At 36.6% G+C, this 24,129-nt stretch overlaps 1 protein-coding gene across 3 annotated transcripts in view; it reads right to left on the minus strand.

Moving 5' to 3' along the window:
- Positions 1–24,129, minus strand: part of SYT14 (synaptotagmin 14) — a 266,929-nt gene that overhangs the window by 234,693 nt on the left and 8,107 nt on the right. For 2 of the 3 annotated variants that reach the window (XM_053607974.1, XM_053607975.1), the window contains exon 2: positions 12,449–12,496. In XM_053607974.1, coding sequence (XP_053463949.1) covers positions 12,449–12,496 — 48 coding nt within the window. Of the gene's footprint in view, positions 1–11,951; positions 12,157–12,448; positions 12,497–24,129 lie in introns of all 3 variants that reach the window. The other variant, XM_053607976.1, reaches the window with a different exon arrangement.

The following is a 24,129-nucleotide window of genomic DNA, read 5'->3' on the forward strand; positions in this document are numbered from 1 at the left end:
GCCATACACTGATGATGCCAGAGCTGCAAACTAGGAGCCTAGATCCTTGAATCACTGCTAAAGGAGTGCTCTGTGGCAACTAGAAATAACCTGATTTAAACTCCACAGAAGAAACAAATAAAACTTTATCCTTGTTGAGTCATTGTTTGGGGTTTGCTTGGCACTGTAGCTAATAGTACTATAAGTAATACAATATACTGTTAATTATTTTCCAGGGAAGAAGAAAAACCTTTTCTAAGGATATCTGATATGGAAGAGGTATTATTTCAATACGGCAGGAAGGATGGTAGCAGAAACAAAACTCTGAATGACAGAGAAGTCAGCATGGATTCTGAATCCTGGTTAATGAGGAGTTAAGGCAGATGCCCAAAACTGGACAGGAAAGAAAGGGTATTTTAAGACAAAAAAGTAAAAACTGAACAAAAACATGATTATAGCATAATATGGGTTTACTGCAAACAATATAGATCATAAAAATGTAAGTTCTGAAAACGGACTTAACATAGGTTATATTTTTGTCAAGTCTGAATCTGCTACAGCTTCACTTTTAAAAGTGGACTAATACACATCAGGTTCCTCATACAGAACATTTTCAAGTAAAACTCAACTATACCATTTCTTCTTTTTGCAGTTTTTTTTTTTGTATTTTTTGGCTGGAGCCGTTTGAACCCGCCACCTCCAGTATATGGGGTCGCGCTCTACTCCTTGAGCAATAGGCGCAGCACCATTTCTTCTTTTAGTACATAGACTGTATCTTGCTATTTTATTTACTATCTGTCAAAACTTCAACTTCTAAAAGAACACTATATTAAAGACAACTGAGAAACTATACATGTATTCCTGAAAGATGGGTATAGTTAAGACAATCAGCAAAAAATTCAAACAATTATCCCTAATACATTGCAAGGCAACTTGTCCTTTGAATTAATTCCAAAGATAATAAATTCATTAATATATAAACTATTTGTTTTCAAAGACTACAACATAAATGTGTTTTAATTTTTACATGTAAATCTCTGTTCATGTCAATGGTATACCTGACCATCTTCTTTTTACTACCTAAGCTCACTTCCTGGGTGATTTCAACTAGCTTCATGGATTTAAATATACGTTCAAATTTCTATCTCCTACCCTGACCTTTCCACTGAATTCTAGATTTGGATATCCAACTGTCTTCCTGACATTATCAATAAACGTGTATTAAGCATCTCAAACCTAATGTGTCCAAAACAGAATACCTAGTTTCTATGCACCATCACCCCAGCTCTATTAGCTCTTCCCTCAGTCTTTCCTCTTGCACTTAACAGCACCACCATTCAGAAATGTTGCCAAAACCTGAAAATCTGCCTTTGTTTTCCCTGTGCACCCCAACATTAGTTGATCCTGAACATTTGTCAACTATACCCATAAAATATGTGCTAAATCCAAGCACTTCTCAACTTCTCCATGACTAATATGGTAACCCAAGCCCCAACATTTCTCACCTAGACGTCAATAGATTCCTAATTGGTCTCCTTACTTCCACTTTTAACCCCTTATAACTGGTCTCTGCCTACCACAACTGCCTTCTGCATGATGCTCCAAAATCCCCTATATAGTTTCTCTTCCATCAAAGAGTAAAGGGTCCTGGAGGGTAGTGGCCACAAAGGTCAATTTAAAAAAATAAAGTCAGCTCCCACCTTCAACTGTAGGGGCTTAGAGGCTATGGAGAAAGGGATAAAATGGTTTCCATAACACACAACCAGTAAGACAACACTATAATATGGCCTTTGTCTCCAGATTTTTGTTTCCTTTATCCCAAGTCAAGAAAGGGAGAACAGCCAAGGAGGCTTGGACATCCTCTGTAGTTGGGGTAAAAAAAATAGAAACAATGCCAAGCAACTAGCAGGGAAACTATAAAATACATAGCATTTGTCCCCAGTGCCCTATAAATAGATGTCTTGGCATCTAAGATCTGCCCGTTCTGGACCATGTCCTAGACTAATTTTCACCATCTACCCAAGCCCTTCTCCACAAACACCATACTGTCTTGGGTATCATGTCTTCAGCTCCATAATCTCCTGCTTTTCACAGAGAAAACAGAATAATCTGACAGACTGTGATAGCATGTTCAGATGAAAAGGCTAGAGGATCTAGCAGTAATTCTCCACCTTCTTTTCCCATATCCTCTCCAACATTTATCTCTCCATCTTTTTAATAAATAGCCATTCTAACAGGTGTGAGGTGGTTTTAATTTACATTTCTCTGAAAATTAGTGATATTGAACATTTTTTCAAATACCTTTTGGCCATTTACGTGCCTTCCTTTGAGAAAGGTCTATTGAGATCCTTTGCTCTTTTTTAATCAGATTACTTGTTTTCTTAATATTAAACTGCTTGAGTTCCTCATATACTTTGGATATGTACCCCTTATCAGATATATAGTTTGCAAATATTTTCTCCCATACTGTAGGTAGATGGTTCCTTGGCTATGCAGAAGCTTTTTAGTTTGATGTAATCCTATTTATTTATTTTTGCTTTTGTTGCCTGTACTTCTGAGTTTGTAACCAAATAATCATTGTATAGACTGATGTCATGGAGCTTTCCTCCATGTTTTCTTCCAATAGTTTTATAGTTTCAGGCCTTTAACCCATTCTGTAGTTTTTTTATATATATACAAGACATGGCAATTAAGTTCACAAACTCATCCTTGAAAAAGTACTACATACCTCACTGCTGAATTTCTCCCATCTCAACTACAGTCACCTTCAAAGTGACCTTCAAAGCCTCCCTTTGGGAAGCTATGCACCAACGCCAGAACCTAGTCCACCATTCACAGCAATTTTGGAACTCTTTTTTCTGGAATGGCCATCAGAGCCATCATCATATTACTCTTGATGTCCTGAATGTCATCAAAATATCTTCCTTTCAATATTTCCTTTTTGGGGTAAACAAAAAAGTCACTGGGGGTCAGATCAGGTTTGTTAATTAATACAAACTCCCTCACAAACAATGCCATGTGATCCCGGGCATTGTTATGATGCAAGAGCCACACCTATCTCATGCCAGGATATTCAATTAAGATTTTCCTGTTTCTCTATCAAGTTGGCTATGCTTCCCACAGTCAGTCAAAGATTCTGATGCACAATTTGATGAATTTTTGCAATATTTTCATCAGTTCTGCATTGTTATGGAGAGGCCACTCTGACCTCTCATCAGTGCCACTTTCTCTCCTCTCAGAAAAACATTTAATCCATTTGTACACGACTGTCTTCTACACGGCATTATCCCCATAAACTTGAACTAACATGTCCCTGATTTCACTTCCACTCCTGCCAAGTTTAATAAAAAATTTCATGTTTGTTCACCAGAAACCACCATTTGGGACATGAACACAGCTGTAAAACATTGATATACTAAATTTATGAAACCTAACTGAGCTCTTTGTACACTGCTGCAACATAAGTGCATGATGGCAAGTTCACAAACGTTAACTGTCAGACCTTGCAGGGTGCATGTGGGAATACTCAAGGGAATAGTCATATCTTGATATGCTTGCATTACTAGTAATAATGACCAGATAAGGAGATAAAAATAACTCTTTTCTTCTGTTATCTTGGAGTCAGTCCATCTAGACATAAGGCTTTCTGAACTTCAACGCTCACTTTTGTGATTTGTGTGCATGGTCTAACTGGGGTTTTTTTCTCTAACATCCTGCTCCTGGATTGTCTTACTGTTACATAATCTGTTTGTGTTATGATCATAAATACCTTAAAGCAATAAAAGTAACAAGTAAATGCATTAAAGAAATGCAAGCAGAGCCAGAACCATGATGGGATTGTCTTCCCTGCCTTCATGAATTTATGATTGAAACACTAATGTATGACATAAATACAAAGCTAGCCTGGATTTCAGGGTTGCATGCTGGAACCTCACAAAGAAGGGCTGCAGCCTCCCGACCCCAGCTGAGACTCTTAAAACTATCCTTTGTCTCTTTGTGTCTCTTATTTCTTATTTCAATTTTCTTCATCCTCTAATCCCACTAAGCCACTGGAAGGGAACCCACAGCATTGCCGGGGCTGGTTCCCAATAAGACCTCATATATGGTATGAGATAAGGTAGACTCCTAACTTTCACTGACCATATGCAGTGCAAACAATATCTCTCTCACTTTTTAACTTGTCTTTTTCACTCTACTTAATAGTATCTCTTACTGTACAAAAGTTTTAAACTTAAAAACGGTAAAAATTTATCCATCTTTTCTTTCACGTATTGTGCTTTTTGTGACCTGCAGACTTGTAATCCACACTGAAATCATGCAGTATTCCAAAAAGTCTACAAAAAGTTGTAAAGTTAATCCAACTGGAATTTAACTTAGTTTATACTTATAGCATGAGGCACAAACCTACTTTTATTTTTTTCTATAAGGATATGGATTTCCATAATGATTCCTAATATCATTTAATAATTAACTAACCCTTATTATGCATCATCTTTTTTATTATGTTTCCACACATTAGTGTCTGTTTCTGTTCTCTATTTTGTTTCATTATACAATTTGTCTCCATCTGGGTCAATTCCATACTGCCTTAATCACTGTAACTTTACAACAAGCTCTGGATAACGGTAGGACAAATCCCTAAAGCAGAGATTGCTAACTGCCTCCCAATATCCATTCTCTCCCTCTTCCTTTTAGTTGCAGAATCAACCCCTTGTATTTAGCATGAATGGTGACCCAGCAGAAGTGAAGTATGCTATTTGCCTGGCAGGTAGGCATGACCATGTAACTAAATTATGGACAACTGCATGTGAGCAGAAATAGTATGACTGTAACTTCTGGATTACATCCTTATTAAAAAGAACTGCTTACAAGTTTTCTCTTTTCCTCTTCTGGGGACTAGAATGTGAATATGGTAACTTCAAACATACCAAAGAAGAAAACATCCAAGGACTGTCAGAACAAAATAAAAGGAACTCACAAGGAGAACCGTACCACGTACAACTTCATCCTGCCTACCAGCTTGAACTTTTACATAAAAGAGAAGCGAACTATTATTCACGTTTAGTTACTTAGTCTCTAACAAAGCAATGAAATTAATTTCTTTTCCTTTTTTCACTTTGGAGACAGAGTCTCACCCTATCGCCCTCTGTAGAGTGCTGTACCATCACAGCTCACAGCAACCTCCAACTCCCAGGCTTAGGCGATTCTCTTGCCTCAGCCTCCCAAGTATGTAGCTGGGACTACAGGCGCCCGCCACAACGCCCAGCTATTTTTTTATTGCAATTTGGCTGGGGCCGAGTTTGAACCCGCAACCCTCAGTTTATGGACCCAGCACCCTAATCACTGAGCCACAGGCACCACTCTCAAATGAATTTCTTAATCAATGCATGACCCTACCATGTTCTTTTACTTAAAAACTATCTTGTCTCTTCTTAACTGTTTGCTGTGTCATATACATTTAATAAATGACCATTCCCTGGTAGTTCCTACTGGGTTTAGGTAAGAATTATACTGAATTTATAGATTTATTTGGGGAGTACTGCCAATTTAAGCATATTACACATTTCTACCCATAAATATTATTTCTCATCTTGACTTTGTCTTCTTTTACGTCTATATATAAAACTTTAAAAATTTTCTCCATAAAAGCCATACATATACCTTTTGCTTAATTTGCTGCTGGATAAGTTAGGGATTTGACAATACTCTAAAAGAATTCTTTTATTGCATTTTCTAAGTGTTGCCCACTACACAAAAATGCAGTTGAGGGGCGGCGCCTGTGGCTCAGTCGGTAAGACACCGGCCCCATATACCGAGGGTGACGGGTTCAAACCCGGCCCCGGCCAAACTGCAACCAAAAAACAGCCAGGCGTTGTGGCGGGCACCTGTAGTCCCAGCTACGCGAAAGGCTGAGGCAAGAGAATCACTTAAGCCCAGGAGTTGGAGATTGCTGTGAGCTGTGTGAGGCCACGGCAATCTACCCAGGGCCATAAAGTGAGACTCTGTGCCTACAAATAAAAAAAGAAAAATGCAGTTGATTTTTTTTTTTTTTTTTTTTATTGTTGGGGATTCATTGAGGGTACAATAAGCCAGGTTACTCTGATTGCAATTGTTAGGTAAAGTCCCTCTTGCAATCATGTCTTGCCCCCAAAAAGTGTCACACACACCAAGGCCCCACCCCCCTCCCTCCGTCCCTCTTTCTGCTTCCCCACCCATAACCTTAATTGCCATTAATTGTCCTCATATCAAAATTGAGTACACAGGATTCATGCTTCTCCATTCTTGTGATGCTTTACTAAGAATAATGTCTTCCACTTCCATCCAGGTTAATACGAAGGATATAAAGTCTCCATTTTTTTTAATGGCTGAATAGTATTCCATGGTGTACATATACCACAGCCTGTTAATCCATTCTTGGGTTGGTGGGCATTTAGGCTGTTTCCACATTTTGGCGATTGTAAATTGAGCTGCAATAAACAGTCTAGTACAAGTGTCCTTATGATAAAAGGATTTTTTTCCTTCTGGGTAGATGCCCAGTAATGGGATTGCAGGATCAAATGGGAGGTCTAGGTTGAGTGCTTTGAGTTTTCTCCATACTTCCTTCCAAAAAGGTTGTAGTAGTTTGCAGTCCCACCAGCAGTGTAAAAGTGTTCCCTTCTCTCCACATCCACGCCAGCATCAAAAATGCAGTTGATTTTTATACATTGATCTTGTAATGATCACTGAACCCTCTTATTCTATTTTGTTTATAAAATCTCTTGGATTTCTTATGTAAATAATCAATATCACCCATAAATAATATTGGCACTATACCTTCCATTTCTGGCTCAACTAGTAAGTGTATGTTTAACTTTCTGATATACTGCCAAATTGTTTTCCAAAGTAGCTCACTCTTTTACTATCCTACCAGTAATGTATGAAGGTTCCAATTTTTCCACATCTTTATCGACACTTGTTACTGTCTTTATTTTAACCATCCTAATGAAATTAAAATGGTATATCACTGAGGTTTTGACTTGTACTTCCCTAATGATCCTCTTAAAAATGCATTTGAAGACACTTTTACTAAATTTTTTCTAGTATTTTTAGGTGTTTTGCAGAAGAAAATTTTATACTATCTATGTTATAATATTGCTTAAAAGAGAGCCCTACCTTTTTATCAGTTATTACATTTAGAATTGTGCTTACATGAAGAACACATTCAATGAATGCCTTCTAATTAATAAGCATCAAATAAAGCTATTCATGATCAGTTTGGCCAAATCCAATTCAATCACTCATTCATCAATTCCACACTTATTAAGTACCTATTGTATGTCCTATGCTATTCTAGGTACTCAAAATATACCAGTGAAAAAGTCAGTCAATACTCTTGCCCTCTTAAAGCTTATATTTCAATAGGGAAGACATACAGCCAAAAAAGTATATAACTATATAAATAATAATTGTCAATTAAGATAAATAAATAAATAGGGTGATGTCACTGAGATTAAAGAACAGAGAGAGAAATTGGAGGAACTACTTAGGTATGGCTAATAGGGACTGTATGAATGACAAAGTAACACTACTTGGGATGAGGCCCCAAGATAAAGAGAAGTCAAGTCATTCAAAGAACTGGTAGAAAGAGCATTACAGGCAGAGAAGTTAGCCTGTAATGAAGTCTTTGGCTAAACACAAGCTATTTTAGTCCATCTATGTTACTATAAAGCAATATTTGAGGCTAGGTAATTCAGCTCATGGGTCTACAAGATGTACAAGAAGCATGACCCCAGCATCTGCTTCTGGAGAGGGCCTCAGGGTGCTTCCACTCAGGGTAAAAGGCAAGAACAGGCTTGTGCAGAGGTCACATGGCAAGAGAGCCAAAGCGAGAGAGAGGAGGAAGGTGCCAGGCTCTTTTTAACAATCAGTTCTTATGGGTACTAACAGAGCAAGAACTCATTCATTACCAGAAGGACAGCATGAAGCCATTTATGAGGGATCCACCTCCCTGACCCAAACACCTCCCACCAGAATTTCAACATGAGACTGGGTGGCACAAAACGAACTATATCCAAAACAAAGCAAAAGCTTAGTATAATCAATGATGAGAAAGAAAACTCATGTGGCTGAAGCATACTGGGTAAGAGAGAATATATATAATGAGAAAGGTAAAGTAGAAAGAAGTCAAATTATGCAGGTGTGGTATGGTGAATAATGGCCCCTCAATGATGTCACTTCCTAATGCCCACAACTGGTAAATTTAAGGTATTAAATAGCAATAGGGACCCTGCAATTTGGTTATGTGAAAGATTTTGAAATAGAAAGAATAAGCTGCATTATCTAAGTAGGTCTAACTTAGATAATGGACCCAATCATTGGGTCCTTGGAAGATGAAGGCAGGCAATCAGAGTAACAGAAGGATACAGAACAACAAGATCACAGGATGGAGTGATATGTTTTGAAGATAGAGGAAGGAGCCATGGAATACAGGTAGCCTCTAAAAGATAGAAAACATAAGTAAATGGATCTCTTCTTGAAGCCTCCAAAATAAAAGTCTGACCTCAGCCCAGTGAAAAGGATTTTGCACGTCTGGCCTCTAGAACTGTAAGCAAACAAATTTTTATTGTTTTGTACCACCAAGGTTATAATTTTTTACAGCAGCTTTAGAAAAGTAATACAGATTTGGCTCTCTGTAAGTGGTATGCTGCTACAATAAATACCCGAAAATGCAGAAGTAGCTTTGGAATCTGATGATGGGCAGAAGCTTGAAGAAAATTTTGAGGAACATAATCTAAAAAGCTTGAGTATCCTTGAACAGACTTTTAGTAGAAATATGGTGTTAACAACTCTGCTAGTGAGGAATAAGAAGGAAATCAAATACATGGTACAAAAAAACATTTATAATCTTTACCTTAAATTAGAGGTGTCCAACCTGCAAGTGATGGGCCACATGCTTATTTTTTTAATTTTTTGCTGATCTGTGGTGTTGGATATCACAAAAATTATACATGGACCTTTTTTTTGCTCATCAGCTTTCATTAGTGTTTGTGTATTTAATGTGGGACCCAAGACAACTCTTACTCTTCCAATGTATAGCAGAGAAGAAAAAAGGTTGGACACCCCTAATCTAAATCATCATAAACACACTATTGGTAGAAATTTGGATATTAAAGGCTGTGGGTAAAGGCTCAGAAGGAAATGAGGAACATGTTATTGGAAACTTGAAGGACAGGGATCCTTGTAATATAGCAGCAGAAAGCTCAACTGAATTGTGCCCTACAGTTACACTGAAAGCAAAACTTGTAAAAAATAGACCTTGCATATTTAACTGAAATTTCTAAGAAAAGCATTAATGGTGCAGCCTGATTACTTCATGCCACTTAGAGTAAAATGTGAGAGAAAGATAAATTGAGAGTGGCGACTATTTTTTTTTTTTTTTTTTTTTTTTTTTTTTTTTGAGATAGAGTGTCTCATTCAGTTGCTCTGGGATAGAGTGCCTTGATATCATAGCTCACAGCAACCTCACACTCTCGGGATCAAGTGATTCTCTGGCCTGAGCCTCCAGAGTAGCTGGGACTACAGCTGCCTGCCACAACACCTGGCTATTTTTTTTAGAGACGGAGTCTCACTCTTGCTCAGGCTGGTCTCAAACTCCTGAGCTCAGGCTATCCACCCCCAACTTTTAAGCAACAAGGAAATAAGACTAAATGATGCTACAATCAGAAGATTCATTGTTAAGAAAGCATGCTCTAGTTTTGATTTGCATTTCTCTGATGATTAAAGATGATGAGCATTTTAAGATTAGCCCATATCACAACATCCCAACACCAGAAATGTTGGCGTGGATGTGGAGAAAAGGGAACACTTCTACACTGCTGGTGGGAATGAAAATTCCTTTTGGAAAGATATTTAGAGAACACTTAGAGATCTAAAAATAGATCTGCCATTCAATCCTATAATTCCTCTACTAGGTATATACCCAGAAGACCAAAAATCACATTATAACAAAGATATTTGTACCACAATGTTTATTGCAGCCCAATTCATAATTGCTAAGTCATGGAAAAAGCCCAAGTGCCCATCCATCCACAAATGGATTAATAAATTGTGGTATATGGAATATTATGGAGCCTTAAAGAAAGCCATGGAATATTATGCAGCCTTAAAGAAAGATGGAGATTTTACTTCTTTTATGTTTACATGGATGGAGCTGGAACATATTCTTCTTAGTAAAGTATCTCAAGAATGGAAGAAAAAGTATCCAATGTACTCAGCCCTACTATGAAACTAATTTATGGCTTTCACACGAAAGCTATAACCCAGTTATAACCTAAGAATAAGGAGAAGGGGGAGAGGGAGGGGAGGCAGAGGAGAGGATGTGTGGAGGGAGGGTGATTGGTGGGATTACAGCTGTGGTGCATCTTACAAGGGTACATGTGAAACTTAGTAAATGTAGCATATAAATGTCTTAACACAATAACTAAGAAAATGCCAGGAAGGCTATGTTAACCAGTGTGATGAAAATGTGTCAGTCTATAAAACCAGTGTATGGTGCCTCACGATCACATTAATGTACACAGCTATGATTTAATTAAAAAAAAAAAAAGAAAGAAAGAAAGCATGCTCTAGAGTGAAAGTCAAGGGCGTGGCTCCATAATATTTTGCTAGTGCCTCCAAATGAACAAAAGGTCATAGTATTCACCAACACAGAAGACTCTTTGAAAAGATTAGAATGTGACTCATGGATCCCCTCAGTTATTTCTGCAGAAGCCAAAAATAGAGATAGGATTACCTAGGAAAAACCTGTGGAGGAATCGCTGATCTGATAGAATGAATCTCTACTCACAAGGATTTTAAGAATGTTACACTAGCTTGGACTGAAAAGGACAAGAGAGAATGAGATGAAAGAAAGCTTTTAGGACAATCTGAATAGGAATGGAGATAGAAATAAAGAATAACAACTACAGCCATAATAAAAAGGTGTATTAATATCACTATTTATGCTTATTTGCAGTATTTTCTCCATTGTTAGCTTTTCTGCTCCCATGGTAGCTACAAAAGACCTTCTGCACATTTTAGTTATCTTCCTTCCAGCTGTCTCTATTCATGTCTTGATTCTCTCTTCACCTGACCATAGATTTGACAGCTTTTAATTCCAATTAATCTGTACAAAATTTTTGGTTCTCATAAAATAAAACATTTTAAAATGTTTTAGTAGGACTAGGCAACAAGTATAAAATTATTTCAGTAAATCTGGATTAAGGTATCATAGAACACTAAAAAAATTACATAAAGAAAGAAAACAATGTATAATTTTCCCCCATCCCACCAATAAGAAGCACAAACCAACAATTATATGTGAGAATCATAATCCTAAATTTGACATTTCAGGGACTTGACTTCAATTTCCTTCTTTGTGGTACCAGAGGAAAGACATATAAATAAGCTACACTTTTAATGAAGGAAGAAGATTGTTTTTAAATGAATAGCAATTATAGGCAGTGACTCACAGATAAACTGGTATGACTATGTCAACAGTAGTCACATAAATTCACCTACAAAGACTTAAACTATTTTTTAAACTCTAAAGAAGCTGAGGCTTTTTAGAGCTGTTGAAGACTTACTGAAATATGCTGATTTTTCCTTGGCATGCCAATCATACCCATGTATCACCAATACTGACACTGCTTCAAACCTCCTTAGGGTGCTATATTAGGGAAAGGAGAGCTGCTAGTTGGCCAGGAGGGCCAAGTGAGTTTTCAAGAGAGATGCAAGAAATAGTAAGTGCCCCAAGTTTTAAAAGAGATAAGAGTAGTAAATTTATGATGATTTCTTCCCCTGACCTCCCCAGGTGTATCTTTCCCTTTCTCCATACCATTTCACAGATATGTGATTACTTTTAAGGAGTTGTGGGGACTCCCAAGTTCTCCTAAATTCTTCCAGATCTACAGAATACACCTGATTCCTTGCCTCCCACCTAGTAACTGAATTACCTTTCCTGGGGCCACCTTGTTGAACCACCCAGTTGTCAGGTGGCTCCTTCTAGGGAAGCATAGACAGTTGTTGGTGTCAAAGGATGTTGTGGTCTTTGGATATGTTCCCGATTTGAATTTCAACCAACTCCTCACATCTCTCTGATGGGGTACAGTAATAGAACAGAAGTCAATGGGAGATCAGCATGCACTCAGATTCCAGATTCTGAAAGGGAACAAAAATCAAACCCTCCATTCTTTGCCTCTTCACCACGTCTAATAACCAATAGGCTAGACACCAGGCTTTATCAGCTCATCAAAACTAAATATAAAGTAACAACTCTCAATAACCACATAATAAGCAATATGAACGTTATGAATGCTTATCTATAATACAAATAATATTAATTTTAGTAAATGTTATGTTTTATAAATCCAAATTATCTGCCATCCTACTAAAATTTATTATACATTAAATATAAGAACATTTAAAATATCTATGCAGAGCATTGGCTTACCTTTCCTAATACAGATAAGTTCATGTACTCCACAGGTTCTCTCTCCACCTGTAAAAAAATATTTATTAGAAGTTAAAAACACAGAAAATAACGTAAATATGTAATAAACAATTTTAAATTAGCACCTACAGCTAGCTGAGGCTGAGACATAAGAATTGCTTGACCCTAGGAGTTTGAGGTTGCAGTAAGTTATGATGATGCCACTGCATTCCAGCCTGGGTGACAGAGCAAGACTTTGTCTCTAAAAAATAAAATTAAATTAAAATAATAGCACCTACAAATGACCCCAGAAAAAATTTCCCTAATTCTTCTCTTTAAACTTAACTAAATGATTATGATAGCCTGATGTTCATAATGTTCCTGAACAACCCAGAAGGTAAGGTCTTATAAAGTCATAGAATGAAGAAACTTTATTCAAATATGTTATTTTCAACAGCAAGTTTCTCAAGAGCAGAAGTCACACCACCATTTCAATCACCTCTTTATATCATCTAAAAGAAAATGCTACAAAGGAGAACCCACTTTTGTATCTGAGCCTTAACATACACTGGTAAGCTATTATGCAAAGGCCAATTCACTAAACGCACTGTATCTTATCACCCAAATTCATATAAAATAAAACGCAACCCTTTCCTCATTCTCTTGCTGCCTACTTTTATAAATCTGTAATAAGATAAATTTAATAGCATGATTATAAATACTAACAAATTTAACTAAAAAATTACATTACTCTTTTTTAAAATGAGTCTTTTGTAATATTACACTTTTTAAATCTATTTACTGGACAGAAAAACACAAATACAGAAGAGTGCACAAATCTCTAAAAGTTCCATGTGATTATCACAAAGCAAGCACCTGAGTTACCACAAAGAAACAGAACTTTGCCAGTATCCCAGGAGAACCCTATGCAACCTCCCAGGTACTACCCAGAAGTAACCACTCTACTGAGTTCTAACAACTTATTCATCTGTTTATAAATTCACATCTTGGAATCACTGAGAGGGCACTTTGCCTCTTTCAATATTATGTTTGTAAGATTAACCATTTTATTGGTTGTGGTCATGATTCATTTCTGTATTGAATTCTCCTGTTTATAAATATACCTATATATACACATTTGTACACATATACATATATGTAATGCATATACACATGTACAGAAATTTCAATTTTACTGTTCACGAACATTTGGATTGGTTTTGAGTTTGGATTTGTTGTGAATAATTTTGCTGTGAACTTTTATATATATATGTTTGTATGTATATATATATATTTATATATATACCCCCTTGCTGCCAACATATATGCTTTTCTCCTAGATGTATACCCAGAAGAACAACTGCTGGGTTATGGAGTAAGTGTATGTTTAACTTCAAAAGATAATGGCAAATGTTGAAATGGATAAAGAAATTGTGGTAAATGAATATAAAAGGGTATTATACAGTCTTTATAAAGAAGAAAATTCTGTCATTTCCAACAACATGGATGAACATGGAGAACATTTTGGTAAGTAGGACAGGCACAGAAAAATAAATACTTGACATAGAATCTAAAAAAGTCAAACGTAGAGACATAGAGAGTAGAACAGTAGTTATAAGAGGCAGGGGGTATGTGGTGGGTGAAGGTGGACAAGACTGCAAAAGGGAAGATGTTGATCAAAGGGTACAAAGTAGCCTTTCAGAGAGACAGGAGGAGCAAGTCTTAGTGATCACACTGCATGCATGGCATGGTAGCTACAATTAATAACAATGTTGTGTATATTTCAAAATCACTAAAAAAATGTACCTTTTGAATGTTCTCACCACAAAAAAAAGTTAAGTAGCTAAGGTGATGTATATGTTAATTAGGTTGATTTAATTATCCCACAATATATACAAAATGTTAAAATATCACCTGTACTTTATAAATATATATTTTGATTATTCTACTGTATCATTACCATCATTTTGATTATTCTACTGTAAAATTACTGTATCAGAGTAATTTTATTAGTTACTACTCTATAAATACATATTTCCTTCATTCAGAGACATAATGTCACTAATGTAAGCTGAATAAAATTTTGTAGTGTTCTGTATATAAATATGGCCTTGTAATAATGCTGTGAATTACTTTGAAACTCTAAAGAAAAATATTAATGATTTTAGTTCATTACAGAAGCTTATTATAAACAGCTCAGTTATAAGAAACAGAAATACAGCAATAACAAGAGAAATAAAAACCATAATAACCACTAAAAAAGTAGGTCATCTTGGAAACAAGCTAAAAAAACTAGAAAATAATACTTCTACCACCAAAATGTAGGTTAGATCGGCATTCTAATTTGGTTCTAACAATGCCATTGCTTATTTATTATCAACAATACAGACTAATCACTAACTACCAGGAAGATAGGTTTAGCAAGAAGAAACATCTAACCTAAGGCTATGATTATAAAAGAGCAAAACCCTGGTGTAAAATACAGTATTAAGTGGGATATTACCAATGAACAATCGCAGATCACTTCCTGAAGGGCCAGAATGAAATACAGTATGTACTACATATCTTTTTTTTTTTTTTAATGTACCCAACACAGGACCATGTAAATATATAAAGTACATGTTAAAAGAAGTGTAGGGAAAAACAGACACAGATACAGTATTAGGTACATTAACACGAAATGAACCTAACAGACATGCATGTAACAATTCTATCCCACAGTATAAGACATTCTTTTCAAGGGCAGATGGAAGATTTTCCAGGACAGATCATAAATTGGACCCAAAATGTCTATTTAATTTTAAAAGATGAAAAATTTTTTTTCTAATCACGATGGTATAAAATGGGAAATTCATATCAGAAAATTTGGAAAACCCACGCGTACGTGGAAATAAAACAACATGTCCCTGAACAACCAACAAGTCAAACAAGAAACAGAGCAGGAAATAAAAAGTACTCTGAAACCCATGAAATTGGAAATACAAAAAGCTTAGAATTTCTAGAATGCAATGAAAGCAGTTCTAAGAAAGAAGTTAGTGATAAATTCCTGCATTTAAGAAAAAGGAAAGATCTTAAACAATTTAACTTGAACGAACAAAAAGAACAAAATAATCCCAATGGTAGTACAATGAAGGTGATAAAGACTAGAAGTAAAAGAAATACAGACTAGAAGGAAAATTTAAAGATTTTTAAAAACGGATTATTGAGTTTTTAAATGAAAACAAAATTGACAAACTTTTTGGCTAGATTAGCCAAAAGGAAAAAAAAAAAGGACTTAAAATAGACTGAAATGAAACAGAAGACATTACAACTGATGCCACAGAAGTAAAAATACGACATGCATAATAAAAGTCTACTATCAACATTATATGAAAACAAATAGGAATTAGGAGTAATAAATAAGTTCCTAGAAATGAACATCTCACCAAGATTCAATTATAAAGAAACAGAAATACTGCAGACTAATAAGAGAAATCAAGGTAATAAATAAAAATCCCTCAAAGTTGCTGTGCCACCTCCTGAGTCTGCAATCCCATTCAGGTCTTTTAGCAGGATCTGCCACTGCCACGCTGAGATTGGTCACCACCTGCAAGAGCCACCACCTGCAATCACAGGCTTCACTTCCTTCTTCTCTTCCTGCTGAGCAACATACTTCCCAGCGATATTACCGTCCTCTCCATCCCACAGCAGGAGCTGCTTGTCCTGGGTGGCTGACTCGCACCACTTGGCTTTTCCACTCACTGTCACTTAGGGGGCCTGCCGATGGTGGCCATGGCTCCGTGGCCTTTACCCTGATCCCGGACCCAGGGTACTGCCCAGGACCCTCTTCTTCCCATGCCGTGTGACCCCACAGGGGAAGCGCTCCTCAGGCCATGCCAAAGAAGGGGGTTAGAAGGTGCAGGCCAGTCCAGCGGGGCAGTTGCCCAGCCACTTCCACCAGTATCAGCACCACCGGCCAAGTCTGGAGAATGACCAGAACAAGTGGACACGCCAGAGCAGAGCACAGGGGTTCCCGGGCCAGGCTGGCACCTGGACCCTGTCCTGAGCAAGGCCCACGCTTGCCCCGCTGTTACTGGAGGCACCAGGCAACCTGCTCCTCACCTCACCCCAACCCCCCACACACACACATGGGCTCCAAAAAGAGGTTTTTAAAATCAAAGATGGGAAAATGAGAGGAAATTGCCCTTCCCCACAGCTAGCTTGTTCATCATACGTACTTGGATGAACAACCAAAGATAAACACAAAAGCAAATATAATTTGCCACTAACCAAGATTAGCTCTGCAAAAAAAAAAAAAAAAAAAAAATGAAAATAACTTCTTGGGGTAATGTTTTACCTGACAGAATTCAGAAGCTGGAAAAAAGCCTTTTAAAAATGCTGAATACTGGTTCAGTGCCCTAAGCTCAGTGGCTAAGGTGCCAGCTGCATACACCCAGGCTGGTGGGTTCGACAGGGGTCTGGGCCTGCTAAACAACAATGACAACAGCAACAAAAAATAAGGTGTTATGGTGGGTGCCCGTAGTTCCAACTACTTAGGAAGCTGAGGCAAGAGAATCTTTTTTTTTTTTAAGAGAATCTCTTAAGTCCAAGAGTTGGAGGTTGCTGTGAGCTGTGATGCCACAGCACTCTACCAAGGGTGACATAATGAGACTTTGTCTCAAGAAAAAAAAAATTGCTTTTGTACAGATTGAGTCAAAATGATAAATGTGCCTTTCTCACATGGCATAAATGTCAAATCATTACACCGTATACAAATATATACTTACACAAATCTACATGTTACATACACACACACACATATATATACACACACATACACATTCATGTATATACATATGAATAAGGGAAGATTCATATTCAATATGAGAAACAAAATGAATTATTAAAAAGATATAGTTATAAGGGAGTTTAGTAAATGCTCAGCAATGTTCTATGACCCCTAATGACACAGCATTTTTAAGAAATCTAGAGAGTAGGTACACTAAACTATACTATAGTTGAGAAATATAAAAATATAGAATTTAAATTATTAATCTCAGTTCATACTAAAAAATTTTTTGAAGTAAAATAAAATTAGATTTTTTTACTTTTAGATAGATTCTCAGTGTTCTGATAAAATTATTGAGTATCAATTTCTGCAAAATAAGAATGAAAACTTCCATGTGATAGGAAATGATAAAGGAGAAAATGTACATCTGCCCTGGTGTTCCTGGGATTTCTGAATCAAGTATCGGTAACACCACTACTCACACACATTAAGATGATTTAAAATAGAGTTTCTCAAAAATATGCATATATTCTTATGTCCTCAAAAGCAATGGAAGAACACTCAGATTATGAAGCCACGAAGAAGACACTTGTTTTACTATGACTTCGAAGAAATATCACTGAAGGGAATTGGAGTTCTTAAAGATTTTACAGCAAGGGGAAGAAGATGCCCCTATGTTAAGACCAAAAAAATGAAATCCAGACTTCTCAAACCGTTTCTGCTGAAGCAGAGCTTTCCAAACTACATTTTCAGGTCCGACTTTCTCCTATAATTTTAGACCAATCACCTGTGTCATCTGCTTCACTCACTCCCACCTACCTGGTTGATTGGCTACTGTCTGGTGTCTCTTCACACCAGGGCTCTTGCCTTTGTTCCAGAAAGTTGATCAGGTCCAGCTAAGAGGCAATAAGACCATTTCCCAGTTTGGGAATGTTCCAACATCCTCCCTAGGGATATCCCAGTACCTGGAGGTCGCAAAAATACCAGGACCCTCCTGGAAATGGCACAGTGTAGAAGGAACCCCAGCTCTGTACTACGTATCTTTAAACGACTGGCTGTTTACCAAATTATAAGAAGAAACTATCTTCAAGGTATTAGAAAAATCATGTAATGACAATAACACAACTATAACATATATTAAAGCCTACGATGTTTTATTCTCCGTACTCATTACAGCATATTCTCTAGAAGTTACATTTATAACTTAGTTTGAGTTATGTACTTAATGCATATAACAAGCCTGTACGTGTTAAAACCTATAATTAAAACTAGATTCTTCCCTATATTTAATACAAATCAGGTTTTACTAAATCCAACTAATCTTAAACAGCATAATTTTATAAGGCTCAGCATTAAAAGTAAAAATAAAAACTATTATATTCTAACACTTTTCTCAGAAGAGCAAAATGACAATGAAAGGCTTTTAAAAGCATTCAATTTATCTACATCAAATAAAAGAACCTCACAGATTTTAAAAAGTCAGTCAGGCAGCAGCAGGTGAGGGAAAAAAGCCAATGAAATAATTATAATTTAAATTTATAGAGTCGATTAACAACTGCTACATTTGTCAAAGTACTCACAAAAATTACAAAACTAGAAAAAGCAAGTATGAGTGTGCACTACCGTTCTTGGTACTTGTCTCCAGAATTAAACAAACAAATAAGATTTCACCAGTGTGGAACTCAAGAGCAATCACTATTATTACTAAAATGGAAAGGAATGTTAAGGATAACTAAATGCCAAAGTAAAATTTTTACATATACCCTTGTAAGATGCACCACAGGTGTAATCCCACCAATCCCCCTCCCTCCGCCCACCTGTGGAATGTAAATGTCTTAGCACAATAACTAAGAAAATGCCAGGAAGGCTATGTTAACCAAAGTGATGAAAATGTGTCAAACGGTCTATGAAACTAGTGTATGGTGCCCATGCTCGCATTAATGTACACAGCTATGATTTAATAAAAAAAAAAAAAAAAAAGTTCTGTAAAACCAGAAAAAAAAAAGTAAAATTTTTAAAAACTCTTAAAATTCAAAAGAAGAAATACAAAAAGTTAAATAAACTTTATTATTGGACACTGAAATTCAATGTTCCTTTTGTCCCCAATCCTTCCTAAACCACTGAGAGTATAAGGAAAAAATTTGAACCCTATACGTTAAGCGTTTGGAAGTCAAAGGCTTAAACACTTTTCAATCAGAACTATGATGAACTTTGTATAAAGTATATGCTTTATTTTATACCTAAAAGTAAATATGAAAAGTTTCCAAAACAAATGCCAAATGTGTAAGGAAAAGCAAAGACTCTGCAGGCATACCTTGACTTAGATACAGTGCTAATCCACAAACTGTTACAGCGATTTTAATAATAAAATGCACAAGGAATGATTTAAAATAGTCAATTAGTCATTATCTTTAGAAAGAGATGAATCTTCTAAGATAATCACTCCCAAAATGAACTTGAGTATATATACAATTTTTTACACATCAAATTTACTTCAAAATAATGAAGACTCAGTGACTATATTAGAATGACAGACTGTAAAAGACTAGAAGTCAGAGATAAAGCTGTCTAGCTCACTACATTATACAAGGTGTCCCAAAACTCACCATATACAGAGAAATGGAAGTTGTAACTAAATGTACTTTTATTTACTGAATATTCATTACAAAATTTTACAAAAGATTCTCTATGTGTGGGCCACCTCTTTGTAAAATTTTGTAATGAATATCTGGTAAACAAAGGTACATTTAGTAGTAATTTTCCATTTTCCCTACATATATATGTATAGCGACCTTTGGGACACCCGGTAGATAAGGAAATTGAGGCACCAAAGGTTAAAGTTGCCCAAGGTTACTAGTTAATTGTAGGGGGGAAACAATTAGAATATTACGTTTAATATATTCAGGAGAGTAAAATTGATTTTTCTTCATTTTTATAAAAAAAAAAAAACAAGAAATTTTTTTCTTATCCTTTTAGACAATTTAAATAAAAGTGAATTTCACAAAAACTGTAATTGGAGATGATACTAGTACTGCTCTGGAAACAATCAACTCAGCAACCTGGAAATAAGAAATATATAAAAAACGACAAGCTTAGTCAAAGTTACTATCTTTTCCCTCAGGCAAACCTATGTGGAACACACTGTAAACTGGCATAATCCTCTAACTTGGCATACATAAGGAGTATAAGAGAAAATATGTGTGATTGCTGCTAAGATGATGTGCTAAGATTTTGTGCATGAATGTACAAATAATTGTGATTGCATTGGGAACCAGAACTATAAAACGTATATGTGCCCACATGTCTATAGAAGGAAAATGGGAGTGACGTTTCAGTTCCATCAAAATACAGGGTAGACATAAAGTTCGTATGCAATTTACTATGTTAAACTGTACGTGAACTTTATGTCCAACCTGTATATGCGGGTTACAGGCATACCTCAGAAGATACTGTAGATTCAGTTCTAGTCCACCAAAATAAGGCAAAAATCACAATAAAGTGAGTCAGACAAAATTTCTGAACTCCCAGTGCATATATATAAAAGGCATATTTATACTATGCTGTAGCCTATTAGGGGTGCAACAGCATTCTCCCTAAAAAGCCATGTTCACACTTTAATTTAAAAAATATTTTATTGCTAAAAATACTAATAATCATCTGCACCTTCAGTAAGTCGTAATCTTTTTGCTGATGAAGGGTCTTGCCTCAGTGTTGACGGCTGCTAATTGATCAGGGTGGTAGTTGCTGCGGCTGACATTTTCTTAAAATAAGACAACAATGAAATTTGCTGCATCAATCTTCTTTTCACAAAAGATTTCTCTGGAGCATGCAATGCTGTCTGACAGCATTTTACCCATACTTGAACTTCTTTCAAAATCAGAGTCAATCCTCTCAAACACTGGCTGTTTTATCAACTAGGTTGCATGTTATAGTCTAAATCCTTTTTTGTCATTTCAACAATGTTCACAGCATCTTCACCAAGAGCAGATTACATCTCGAGAAACCACTTTCTTTTGCTCATCCATAAGAAGCAACTGCTCCTCCATTCAATTTTTATCATGGAATTGCCACAGTTCAGTTACCTTCAGGCTCCAATTCTAATTCTAATTCTTTCTTTTTCTACCACATCTGTAGGTACTTCCTCTACTGAATTCTTTTTTTTTTTCCTACTGAACTCTTGAACCCCTCAAAGTTATCCATGAGGATTGGAATCAATTTCTTTCAAACTCCTGTTAATACTGATATTTTGACGTCCTCCCAGGAATCAGGAATGTTTCTAATGGCATGTAGAATATGAATCCTTTCCAGAAGGCTTTCAATTACTTTGCCAGATCCATCAGAGAAATCACTACCCATACCAGCTATAGCCTTACAAAATGTATTTCTTAAATGTAAGACTTGAAAGTCTAAATTAATCTTTGATCCATCCTGCAGAATGAAAACGACATCAATCTCCTTCTCCTTGTACATCTCTATCAGAGATCTTGGGTGACCAGACGCATTGTCAATGAGCAGTAACATCTTGAAAGGATTTTTTTTTCTGAGCAGTAGGTCTCAACAATGAGACCTCAACAACTAAAACACTCAGTAAACAACGAGGTAAATAGATGTGTTGTCACCCAGGCTTTGTTATTCCATTTACAGAGCACAGGCAGAGTAGATTTGGCATACTTCTTCGTTTTTTTTATTATTAATATTAAATCATAGCTGTATACATTAATGCGATCATGGGGCACCATACACTGGTTTTATAAACAGTTTGACACATTTTCATCACACTGGTTAAGATGGCCTTCCTGGCATTTTCTTAGTTATTGTGTTAAGACAATTGTCTTATACATTTACTAAGTTTCAAAGGTTGGCATACTTCTTTTAAGGGCCCTAGGATTTTTCTGAATGGTAAATGAACATTGACTTCAACTTAAAAGTCACCAGCTGCGCCGGGCACAGTGGCTCACGTCTGTAATCCTAGCACTGTGGGAGGCTGAGGAGGGAGAATCGCTTGAACTCAGGAGTTCAAGACTCGCCTGAGGGACAGTGAGACCCCGACTCATGAAAAAAATGGAAAAACCCAGCCGGGCGCCACTGCGAGCACCTGTAATCCCAGCAGCTTCCGGAGGCTGAGGCAGCCGGGTGCCCATAGCCCGAGTCTGACGTTGTGGTGAGCTACCACGCCCACTGCACTCTGCTCAGGGGCACAGGGTGGGACCCTGTCTCAACAAAAAAAAAAAAAAAAAGTCACCAGCTGCTTTAGTCCATGTAAGGAGAGAGTCAGCCTGTCCTTTGAAACTCTGAAGCCATGCATTGACTTCTTTCTAGCTACGAAAGTTCTACATGGCATCTTCTTCCAATATAAGGCTATATCATCTACACTGAAAATCTGTTGTCTAGTGTAGTTATCTTAACTAAATATCTTAGCAAGACCTTCTGGACAATTTGCTGCAGTTTCTGTATCAACTCTAGCTGCTTCACCTCGTACTTTTATGTCTTGAAAAATGCTTCTTTCCTTAAACTTAATGACCCAATCTCTGCTTTCTTTTTTTAAGAGACAAGGCCTCACTCTGTCACCCAGAAGTGCAGTGGTGAGACCTTAGCTCAGTGCAGCCTCAGATTTCTGGGCTCAAGTGATCTTCCCACCTCAGCTTCCTGAGTACCTAGGACTACAGGTATACAGCACCATACCCAGCTTTTTTATTTGTTTGTGGAAATGACATCTCACTATGTTGCCTAGGTTGGTCTTGAACTCCTGGATTCAAGTGATCCTCCCACCTCCACCTCCCAAAGTGCGAGGATTACAAGCATGAAATATTGGTCAATTTAAAACATACTGTTATGTAAAGATCATGGTTTTGGAACTGAACTAGACTTCAATTCTGAAGTCTGCATCACCCACTACTGTCTTTACAATCCTTGTGCTTGTTACTTAACCTTTTGAATAAGAAAAAACAATAACTGAAGTCATTTTTAAAGTAGTAATATTAACCTCAGGATAGAAAATAGCTTTTATGGGCAGCACCTGTGGCTCAAAAGAATAGGGCACTGGCCCCATATACCGAAGGGGGCGATTCAAATCCAGCCCCGGCCAAAAACTGCAAAAAAGGAAAATAGTTTTTATGTTATATACCAATTCTGGCAGAGTAGTAGTAGATGCTGGAGGGCAATGTTGCCAAGGATTCTGAAACCAAATCCACAACCAGTAGGTAAAAAAGATGCCTTAAAGAGAAGGAAGTCCACTACAGTCAAGAGAAAGAGAAGTGGTACCATCTATACCTGGGATACATGATGCCTGGCCCACGGCAAGCACCCCAAAATGTTCATTCCCTTTGCATTCCTCACCAAGACGAACCCAAAAGTCAAAGAAAATTTAGAGTTTGGGCCCTGGAAACAGAGAAGAGTCATATATAAACATCATCTTCTCTTCTACAGCGCCAGTTATCATTCAATTTCAAGCACTCTCCCATGTAAATAGTCCAAAATAAATGTCAATTTTCTCATACTTTTTAACTTGTCCTCTTTTTAGAATTTTTCCTAAAAAAAAAAGAAGAAAAAACCTTTAGGCCTCCAATCCTCTGGGAATTATCCTACCAAATTGGAATTCCTTTACTTTTTGCTGTTGCTATGCAATTACTGTAGAGTTAAAATAGTCTGAATAAGTACTTTCTATACTTTTACAAACTCATTCTATCTACAATATTCCTATTCAATAGCAGCCTAAGCTTTGAGATACACACTCACCACCAATCCAGCCCCACAAAGAAAAACCAACTATATCTCTACTTATAACAATAACTTTGTATACTTTATTATAATTTGCAAAGCATGCTAAAAATAGTATCTTTTTATTCATATACATTTTCCTAGGCATTTATGCAATAATTTTTTCTAAAAAGTATAAACTGTAGCTTATAAAATCAAATTTACTGTTCACAAATCA

Source organism: Nycticebus coucang, chromosome 10, assembly GCF_027406575.1.
Source record: "Nycticebus coucang isolate mNycCou1 chromosome 10, mNycCou1.pri, whole genome shotgun sequence".
Taxonomy (NCBI): Eukaryota; Metazoa; Chordata; class Mammalia; order Primates; family Lorisidae; genus Nycticebus; species Nycticebus coucang.